This window comes from Vigna unguiculata, chromosome 10 (assembly GCF_004118075.2).
Source record: "Vigna unguiculata cultivar IT97K-499-35 chromosome 10, ASM411807v1, whole genome shotgun sequence".
Lineage (NCBI taxonomy): Eukaryota > Viridiplantae > Streptophyta > Magnoliopsida > Fabales > Fabaceae > Vigna > Vigna unguiculata.
Window position 1 is genome coordinate 23,254,307 of NC_040288.1, and position 10,985 is coordinate 23,265,291.

Consider the following 10,985-nt stretch of genomic DNA (forward strand, 5'->3'; position numbering starts at 1 on the left):
CAAGGTTCAGCAAAGCTCAAGATTAAACCTTTTTTTTCAAAATAAATAAACGGAAGCTTAGGAAAAGGATAACTAACAAGAAAAGTATCAGAAAACACCTTATTTTTTTATCCCTCTTATTTATTCTTTTACTAATATCAAAACCAAAAAAAGTAGAGAGCCTCCCAAATCTCCATGAAGACTTGGACAATGATCTTATGTTGATACAAATTCAGAGATAGAATATACAAGAGATTCTCTAAATTCGTTTGCAAAAATATTTGCTCGAGTACTTCACCACTGGGAACATGTCCTTCACCTTCCCATGCAGCGACAAGACACCTATGTTGAAATTCCAACCACGAGACCGAGACTTTGAAGGATGAAACGGAATTAGGATGAGAGGTGATTTGTAGGAAGGTTAACTCTGCCGTATATCCTTATTACTCTGCCACATGTTCATGATTCCGCAAAGTCATTATAACATTAACGTTAATTTAACATAAACAATCACATTGATTTCTTTTAATAAAGATTACGATCACATTAGATAAAAAAAATTAAAAAAAAAATACTGAACAATTTCTACAAATATATATATATTAAGACAACAAAAGTATTAAATCTGTTTAGAAAATAAGATGTTTTCTTAAACAAATTCTCTGAAACCTTACATTAACATCATCTTTCCTTGTGGGGTTCAACATTCCAGAAATATTATAAATTAAGCCATTCAAAAGAGAAAAACACTATGTTTCGTTATATAATCTCCACCAAAGCCCAACATCTCTCTCCTCCCTCTGTTTCTACATCCAGCGTTTCCCATATAGAGACTTCAGACTTCCTAAAAACACCTCATGCGACGAAGGTACAATGGCGCAGCACGGATGCAAAAGAAGTACAACGACAAAATGACATCAAAAGCTTTTGTGGCAGCAACAACAAACAAGGGTATTCTAATCTTATTAGTATGACGATGTAAGTAGTAATCATTGCATTGCAGTAAGCAGAATCCTACCCATTGCTGAGATATCTAATGAAAGACGGTGATTAATATTCTATTTAGTTTATTCTCATATTTTACATTATTTAATATATATATATATATATATATATATATATATATATATATATATATATATATATATATATTACCTGAACACTGTGACGAAGTTTTTTAATGATTTGTTTATTAAGTATTCTCTTCTATGTTTACAAGTCAAGTCTACAACGTGTTTACAAGCCTTGCTTACATGCAATTTCTAAATATGTCTGGATAATGCAACAATGTTATGTCAACAATATGAACATTATGCACAAGTTCACAAAATCAAAAGAATAAGGATTAGTAACTAGTTTTTCATGTTTCATCAAATGTTCATCTTCTCTCCCTGTTCACGAGCAATGGAAGCAGAGAGAATTCCGAGATCGTGATTTAAGACTGTCAATGCAGATTCACATTCAGATATTATTCGTGTGACAGAAGAAGGCCCGTCAGATGTCTCAGAAGAACCAAAGGCCAGAGCTGCATGCGAATCTCTAAGATTCCGTAGGTTGCCCAAAAACTGTTTCAAATAACCACATAAATATAGTCGGTGAAGGCAAGAATATTTTCAGAACATAGGTTCCTTTAACAGCTCAATTCTCTCACTTGACAAAACATACCAACATGAAAATTTATGTAATGCTCAGTGTAAACCAATAGTATCAAACACTATGGAGAAATATTAGCAACACATTTTCTAATAAAACTTTTTCAATGTCTGAGTTTAAATTTATTAGAAATCACATTTTTCTAATACAAATTTTCAATAAATTTTGACAAACAGTAAAGTGCAAGTGTGTGCTAAGAATGTTTTCCAACACTTTAACTTCTACAGGTCAAATATAAAAAAGGTTGGATTGAAAGTGTTTATCATAATTATAAAATTTCACAGTGATCCAAATCGGTTAAATACTCATCAAATCATATAATAATCAATGTACCATTCAATGAACTAAAAGATCGACAACTAGATAAATTTACTAGTTTAAACATCATGTTATTTTGTGTGAAAGAACAAGATTATAATGACAGACATATTTGTTACAAACATTATTAAAAATATTATACTGTGTGTGTATGAACAAAATTATTATCAATAATGCATATTATGTCCAATATTGCCAACACAATATGGTTTACTAGGTTTTATAAATTGGAAAACTTTACTGGGGTGGAGGTCGAACTCGCTTAAACATTAAAGCACAACTCTAAACCAATCTACTATATTTACAGCGCTCGTGTTTTGCCTATACATATTCAGGTAGAAAAAGGAGTCGACCCACCAAACATGGTTAGTAATTAGATAAAATCTAAGCTGAACCTTTAATAGGGGGATAAATCTCGGTCACGTAGTCAAACATAACAGAATCACAAATATAGTCAGTCAAGCTTGCAATTTTGACATCTACTTGATCTCTCTATTCCATCAAGATCGATACAAACACTACAACTTTTAAGACTATTTCGAATCACGCTATTATGCCACAAAAATGACTGTTCAGTATAAATATCGTTTAGTCGTCAGATCAGCCAGCAAAAACACGTTTTATTTCATTATAACTATGAATTGGATAAACTTTTAATCAACCAAAACTTCAAGATGGGATTGCCATTTACTGTCTCCAACTTGTTTATCCCTTTAACATCTGAAAGCACTTAAAGGCATGCTAGACAGCCTGCTTTTCACAAACTTAATGGGAAATTCATGACGAAATAGGGCTTAATAGCTTAAGACTAAACGCAAATGAAAGAGGGGGTAAAGAGGGGAAGAAAAAAAGTTATAGCAATTGAGCAAATTCATTCTAAGTAGCAAAATTGGAGAGATCTAACAGAGGCACAAAATAAGAACTACATGTCTTAAAAAGTGGATTATAAATCTAACTTGATCTCACAAAACCAGTTTACAAAATAAGATTTGCATCTATTTAATATATAATTAGGTCATATTTATAGTCGATAGAATCTCCAACTCACTATCTCACTTCAAGGATTAGACATCTTAAACGTGAGAATATATATTGCTGATTTGATAACAATCCAATAGTCAGTGACCCAACAAATTTTGATAGGATATACTCTGATGTTACTTTAAAAAATGGATTTTAAATTTAAGTCAATCTCACAAAACCAACTTCTATAGTGAGATTTGTACCAATTTATATACAATTACAATTTAATCATATCTCTAATCATACAACAACATAAATAAAACAAGGATGATCAACCAGAACAAACAAAGAAGTTCTGTATTTTGTGAAAAGGTATCTCTGTAACTAGCCACTAATAGATTAATTTAGAATCACAATCAGCATCACTTGATTTTAAATTTCTAACAATTTAAACAGTATCAAATGCTTTTAAAAAAGCATTTATGCCAAGCATAAGAAGGTTACCTTCAAAAGCATTTTATAGGCCTCCAATAAACGATTGGCTGCTGGGCCAAATCCATGAAGTTGAGGAACCTCCATCATGTGTGTCCATGGACGAATTTCCTACACAAGAAATTTTTTAAAAGCTTTCCCCAGACGTACACCACTAGTGATACCAAAAAATTAATACATTAAAGTACACCACTAGTGATTAAACTGTAAGTATACAGCACTATTTAATATCAGCAAAATGTATCAAAATCACCTAGGTACAAGATAACTGACAATTTTAGTTATGGTTATAAGTATTCTATGCCCATGTCATGTCCCTCCTTTATTTCTGAGCTATACCTAGTCAATTACAGGTTTTCGTAAGGGTCAATTAAAATTAGCAGTTTCAGTGGCAGCAGTACAGTGATCATATCACCACCGAAATCAGCTATTCTGGTTTAGATGCTCAAATTATGGTATATTTAGAAATAAAAAAACCCTGACTAATTGAAATTTAAAGCGAGGATAGTTCCATCATTCATTGCCATATTTTTTTCTTCACTTATATATTTATTTGACTGGATTCAAGTAATTTGGATAGGGAATGCAAAACATATTAGAGCAAGGCATGATCAAACCTTGGTGTAAATCAAATTGAATGTTCTAGCTGTTTCTAGGAAAGACTCCAAATGTGCCCTCAGTTGGGCTTCCACCTCTGTATACTCCTCATCTGGATGGTAAGCATGCTACAAACAGGATAAGATAGCAACAATATCAAAATATGTACGATAATATTACACAGAAATACATTGAAATTAAAGTCTCATCCTGTAAAACATAATAATAAGAAGAAGAAAATAAGATATTAAATTACAAGTGGAAAAATAGCACACAATGTCGACAAAAATTGGAAGAGACAAAGATGAAACTCACAAAAACAAGAATTGAAAAGAATAGCTTCGTTTGGGAGAACTTTCTGTTTTAATCTCCTATTTTCACAACTAATTAGAAAACTGGCGTTCTGCTTCCATTTTATTTCCCGATTTTAGATTTGTATGGGAAACAATGAGAACATGAGACAGTGAATACAAGATAACTTTGTTGTAATTATTTTTGACAATATAAAAAATATTACCTTATTTTCACTTGACTTCCAGAATTCAAATATATAGAGAACAATAACATAGTGTTGCTACTATTTCCTATAGAAGTCTTCGAAAATAAGTAAAAACATGGCAACATTGATGCAATTATTTGTGAAAATAGAAAATGAAAACAAAACCTTTTCTTAATCCAAAAAGTATTCAGTGTTTTTTCTTCATTGCCAGCAGATATCTTCACCGATAATTATAAAAGTGTCATCTTGAGTTCATTTTATTTCCTATTTTCATAAATTCGCAAGGCAAATGACTCAACTAATTCAATATAGCATTGCAACTATTTTCAAAATGATGAGAAAATTAAATTACAGCAATCAAATGGTGAAGTAAATTTTTATTAGCTCTTAGTGTAGAGTAGTGTATAAGAACATCTGCCTAAATCTATAACACAACAATATTTGAAAAAAATAGCAGTACTAAACAAGAAATGCATGACATGACAATTAATCAAAAGCTCAACTCGCAGAGGATCACCAGAGGAAAACTAAAACATAATGCAGTGTCAATGAGAAACTATGTCCTCTTTCAATAAATCCTTGGAAAAAATTAGAAAAGGCAAGATTAAAGGCAGAGAAAGAGGATCAACGAAGAAAATTAAGTATTTGGAAACTATCTGGGAAGAAACTGAAAAACAGTGCTATCATAGGTTTATTTTGGTAAAAAACAAAAATCGTCAAACATACAGTACACTAACTAGGTGAAACAATATGGCTTGAAAGAAAAAAAGTCGGACAAAAAATAATTCAATCTACTGATTAATTCCCAGCTACAGATATCATACCATATGACTATTAAAGACAAGTGGGTTGAAAAGTTCACTACCTTGGACGCCAAGTCATCAACTTTTTGTTGAAGATTCAACAATATTTTTGATTGTTCAGAAAACTTTGACTCCAGCTCAGAGACATCTGGCCTGAAAATATTTTGATTAAAAAACCAGAATGTTACTACATCTCATGGGAGACCATTTCTTTTACTAGAAAAAGATAAACCATTTCCATCAACTGAACTTCCAATAGAACATATTTTCTATATATTTATATCAATTGAATTCAAAAACTGAATCCAAAGTGTAAGCAGCATTTGAGTGCCCAACTTTAAAGAAACACAATAATCTTAAAAGCATAAAAAAACTTTAAAATGATGGAACCATTTTAATTCTTTATATGTTTAATTTGTAAGTCTGTGAGTGCATACGAACCTATACTACCTGTTACTTTTTAAAGCAAGATTATTTTTATTTCATTTTAAAGAAAAATAAGTTCAAATGGCAGAAATGAAAATGCACAATTAAGGAGAAGGATAAAATATTCTCCAAGACCAAAAAAAGGGTTAAAAACAGTGAAAACAGAAATACCAATAAAGCATAGAAATTTGTGCAGTCCCTGAATGATACAAACAGAAAGTCCTTTGAAAAAGACACTGGCAGAGTCTAGTGTGCATTATATAGCATCATTTATGGTTACTAAGTAAGGTTAGAGAATCATTTATAGAGTCGTTATCATAGCTTATTTTTAAATGTTTATGACCCGATATTATTTATGAAGTATGTGATCTCTGCTAGGGACGGGCTGTGGTTCTGTAGTGTTTTCTGTTAGTTTCCTACTCTATATTAGATTGTAAGATATTTGTATCTAGCTAGTTTCAAGTTGCCCATTATCTCAATACTGCCGCCTATCAGACTGATTACAAATAAGAACGATTGTAATAGAAAATGCCATTGTACCTAGTGATCCAGCTTTTGGAAAATGACAAATAGCTCCCTAATTTTTTTTCCTCCCAAATTCAATAAGCAAAAGCCATTTTAATTTATTAAGCCATGCATCAATCAATAATTTCTGTAGCATTTGCCACAATCAATGCTCTAAAGAACAAATTAATGCAAAAAATTTGATGGTATTCTACATAATTGAATATCAACCCAAATATTTAGCCTTCCATCTTCCATTGAACAAAAGGTTCCTGTGCATAATCATGCAATATTTTAAATTTTACCCTCGGAATAGTTCTCCCAGAACTTTTAAGCAACACTTAATATTGCATCATAAACCATGCTAATGCAGTTCAAAGATATGCTCTAATGTCTTACAGATGTTAACCCTATATCAAATGTTAAATAATTTGGTGAGTTAAGATACAAATGTAGGATCATCATTATGAAATAAAGATATTTACTCAAATAATCACAGAATGGGAAGGTAAATATCAATAAGTAAATGAAGAAACTTTTACAATGGATATATAGACTGAATCTGAACATCTGCAGGAAACAATTTGCATTCTTCAGAAAATATTTGTGCTTGTTTTTCTGCAATAGAATCTATCAATTGAATGTCCTTGGCTACCTGCTCGTCAACACTACAGAAAACAGAATAAAAACCAAATTTATGTCAATTCTTCTCTGCAAAAAAAAATTACAGGAAAATCATCAGTGAGAAATATTTAAGACAATGGACAACCTCCATTCCGGATTATCTGCACATATTGTTGCCTCCACTAGATCTACAATAAGACGAAGCATTTCAGTGCGGTCTTCATAGCTTCCATGCCCCTATCACATATTTGAATAATATTTACCAGCTTTCAAGGTAAAATCATTACAAGTACACATGAATATCACTGTAATGCATAGCAAATCACATTAGGACATAAAATATTAAATATTCACTCTTCTCCATATAATCAAAAGATGATAGACCAATGGACACAACTTACAGGACAAATATAGACCACTGGAAAAGCCTGTCAGCAACCTCCTTTCTTTATTAAGACACAAGAATACTTTCCTTTTTATTAAACCATTAGGGTTAGATAAGAATTTTAGGGAAGTTTCAATGGGTTAGCTATTAATGATTAATGGTACATGTCAGTTAGATAGAGAATAAGACACAACCAGACCAATCAATTCCTACGCTTTATTTAGCACATTAACTAGTACTTCCCAGTTCAGCTACTTTCCAATTATTCTTTCCGCTTTAAGCCTTGACTTAAAATTTATAAATATGTTCCATAAAGATAACTAAAATCTCTTTATGAATGCGTCCAGGTAGTCACAAGCATTAATATTCCCTGATACTACATCTGCTAATCTAAACAACTCTTTCAAACAGTTTTGAATAGGATCACTAAAATTGGTACATATAATTCAGAAAAACAATCATAAGCAACTTTTTCCCGTTAATAATGTAAAGCTCAAGTATAATAATAATCTTTACCATATTGCGATCACTTATTAGATTTCAGACAAATAACTAAAATCAATAACCCAAAAATGGGACATTGCCAAAACAATTCAGAAGGTATGCACAAATACCACAGGAGAATATAGCTTGAGAGATCAGAACACAGCAAAAAAAAAAGATCAATAAGTACATTACTATCAGCAATAAGAGCAAGACCATATGACAAATTGTGTGTGTGTGTGTGTGTGTGTGTGTGTGTGTGTATATATATGAAAGAATACAATGTAAAAGGAGATATAGAAGAATTCTTACAATTTGAGTTTGAATCTAACTCAACCCCAAAAAGTTTGCTCGTGAGGAAAGGATTGCCTCTTATTTACATTATTTTAGCCGAATATCTAACTGGTATAGGATATCCACACACAAGCCTCACACTGAGGGCTACACATGTCAACCACGAATTTTATAGACTAGTGGTTGGTAACATCCTAACAATGGGTGGCTCAATATGCCCAACAACAACTACTAGAATAGGATCTAATTCCCAAAAGCTACCTCACGAGGTGAAGGTTGACCTTACTTAGATACACTATTTGATCATATCATACCACTAATCAATATGAGATCTCCAACAAAAGTAGAATATCAAACCTATTGAAAAACTAAAAAGGCTCATAAAACAGAAAAAATGGAATTTAAGAAGTCCATATGCACCCAGCAGTTTATCTTTAACGCTTCTTATAGCTACAAATTCAGTAAACTGGTAAGCCAAGAAATCAAAATAACTAACCTGAATGGCTTCCGTATCTACAGTTGTTGTAATACCCAAAAATTTGGCAATCTCTGCCAAATCTGCAAATTGCAAGTCATGAGAAACAAAGTTACAACGAGAGAAAGCACAATCAAAAAGTGCAAGAGACAAATTTATTTAAAAGTAATCACCCGCTAAAAAGATATACATTGTGCATCAGGAAGATGAATAAGAAAATGGAAATTTACAGACCAACTTGCACAAATAAATTGATACTCAAATGCAGCAACTTCTAGATGGAAAAAATAAAATAAAAAAACAGATGGTTTCACCAGAGCTTTATAAAGAAACATAAAAGAAATTGGAAAATTTTACAAAATGTGGAATAACATCACACCTATCAGCATAAAAAATATATGAAATTGTTCTTTCTTGCAGGATACACACAGAATAGAACTCAGAAACTACACCATTCAAGGATGGTTGACTTAGAGTGGTACACTAAAACAAATCAAATAGCACAACCTTGATAACACAACACAAACAACTTTTTTCTTCTATACATACAAATGTAGAAGTCTGCACAAATCACAAACTCAGAAAGAAAGCTTGGATACTTGGTTGTGAACTAAATTGGAAATTTAAAAACAAGACAATAAGAATACTTACACTGAATTCGACCTGTCTCCTCATCACGATCAGGACTATCCCCTTGTAAGTTTTGTTGAGAAAAGGGTGACTTATCACCTAAAAGCCTGTTTTATATATAAGTACCAAATCACTTCTTCTTAACATTGACAAGAATACTTAAAACTTGTAACTAGTAGTTCTGCATGTAGGAAAAAACCAGACCATGTTGGAATTGCTAGAGCTAAGCATCGCATGAAGAGGGTAGAAAATAGAAATAGTAGTGTTGGATATACTAAAAGGTAGGTATTGGTGTGAATGCGTTGCTAATCAGAACTCTTTCAAGCAATTCATGTAGAGCCTGGAAAGAGGAAAAAAAAAAGCAAACAAACAGGGGAGTGCGGAAACTATTTTCACCTCTGAATGGATGTAGATAACCAGCCTACAACTTCCCAAAACATATTTTAAGAATTTGCACTAAGTCCAAGAGCACAGTAAATGTATATTAGGACCCACAACAAATCGTTAAAAACCACGCATATGGGATACACGTATACTACTACGCCTAGCTTTTGCGTCAATATGGCAACAAGATGGGGTTCCAAATAGCATAAGTAAACCCATGTAAAGTCATGATGATGGTTGTATAAAAAGACAAGTACTCGAGTCTAAGACCCAGCAACTCCAGTGTCTATCAACTTGTTTTCCAGCAACTGTTTTCCAGCAACTACTTCAAATACAAAAAAGATAAATGAACTTTCAGAAGCAAAGAAAACTAAGATACCGAAAGAAGAGCCACTCCAGAAGAGCATAGCGCTCCATGCCAGCAAATAGGAGCGACTGTGCAGGAGCATTCGCTCTAGGATAATTTAGGTCCGCCAATTTCTTCCGAATCTCTTCCATTTGCCTCGACGCCATCTTCTGCAGTAACTTATTCTAACTTATTTCATCTGACTCTCACACTTCCTCTTTAGTACGGAGCAGGTCCTTGTGCTCCTCTCGATACACTAAGATAAAGCGAGACAAAATTATGTCAATTTATGAAACAAACTCAACCAACACTATCACTCACATCAGTTCATAGATCTAAAAATTAAAATAACCACGAAGTGAATTGCAATTTAAAAACATTTCAAATGCCACCCCTAGCAAAATAAAAAGCTCCAGAACGATCTGAAAATCAAATTTTATAACCGATTCAGACACGAAAATTTGAAAATCGATAGTAGTCAAAGCAAAAAACGGATCCACCGTGCACTCTCGATTACAAATGCCAGCAACGGCATTGCGCCAAACCTAAGGGCGACACGTGAAGTGACGCAAGTCAAGTGCGAATTGGCGAAGGATCGAGCTGTTACCTGAGAATTGTCTTTCTTCTCCTGTTTCGCGTAGCGCGGTGGACAACGGCGTGGAGAACAACGTAGAATCGGACGGAATGGCAGCGGCAATGTTTGACAGAAAAAAGAGATAGAGTGTGTATGCAGAGGACAAAGAAATGGAGAATGATGAATAACGAACCACACCCTGTTTTCTGGGTGGAAGGTGCTCTTACTTCTGTTACTCCCTTTCTGTGCTAAAGATTTCAATTCAAGTTTTACTTGTATCCAATCCCCATTCTGTCCTCGCACTTTCAACCTTTTAAGTTTGTTACACTCTTTGAACTTTGTGGAAAATCTAGGGTAACTTCTAAGAAATTTGTCCATAAATAGTATTTTCTTTATTAGTTTCCCAAAAGGTTGAAGAAACGAATTCTCATCTCTATTTAAATGAATTTTGATTTGGATATTTTATATTTTAATTTATTATCCATTTTTAACTCACTATTTCAATCATTTTTATATTATCTCGTCACATTATTCAAAAAAATAAAAATAAATTATT

General features: G+C 32.7%; 1 protein-coding gene across 1 annotated transcript; it reads right to left on the minus strand.

Moving 5' to 3' along the window:
* Positions 1 to 1,152: 1,152 nt before the first annotated feature.
* Positions 1,153 to 10,769, minus strand: LOC114165804 (AUGMIN subunit 7). The gene is made up of 10 exons (XM_028050388.1): positions 10,463 to 10,769; positions 9,889 to 10,111; positions 9,147 to 9,232; positions 8,517 to 8,578; positions 7,004 to 7,095; positions 6,777 to 6,902; positions 5,367 to 5,457; positions 4,023 to 4,130; positions 3,418 to 3,516; positions 1,153 to 1,544 (listed from the first exon to the last, which is right to left on the minus strand). The coding sequence occupies exons 2-10, from the start codon at positions 10,020 to 10,022 to the stop codon at positions 1,350 to 1,352; spliced, it is 993 nt and encodes a 330-aa protein (XP_027906189.1). The 5' UTR covers positions 10,023 to 10,111; positions 10,463 to 10,769; the 3' UTR covers positions 1,153 to 1,349.
* Positions 10,770 to 10,985: the final 216 nt, after the last annotated feature.

Coding starts and splice junctions, on each gene's coding strand:
- LOC114165804 (XM_028050388.1), bottom strand. CDS start 10,022: ATGGCGTCGAGGCAAATGGAAGAGATTCGGAAGAAATTGGCGGACCTA. Junction 9,233..9,888: donor CTGGAGTGGCTCTTCTTTCG/GTATCTTAGTTT, acceptor TATATAAAACAG/GCTTTTAGGTGATAAGTCAC. Junction 3,517..4,022: donor TCAATTTGATTTACACCAAG/GTTTGATCATGC, acceptor TTTCTTGTGTAG/GAAATTCGTCCATGGACACA.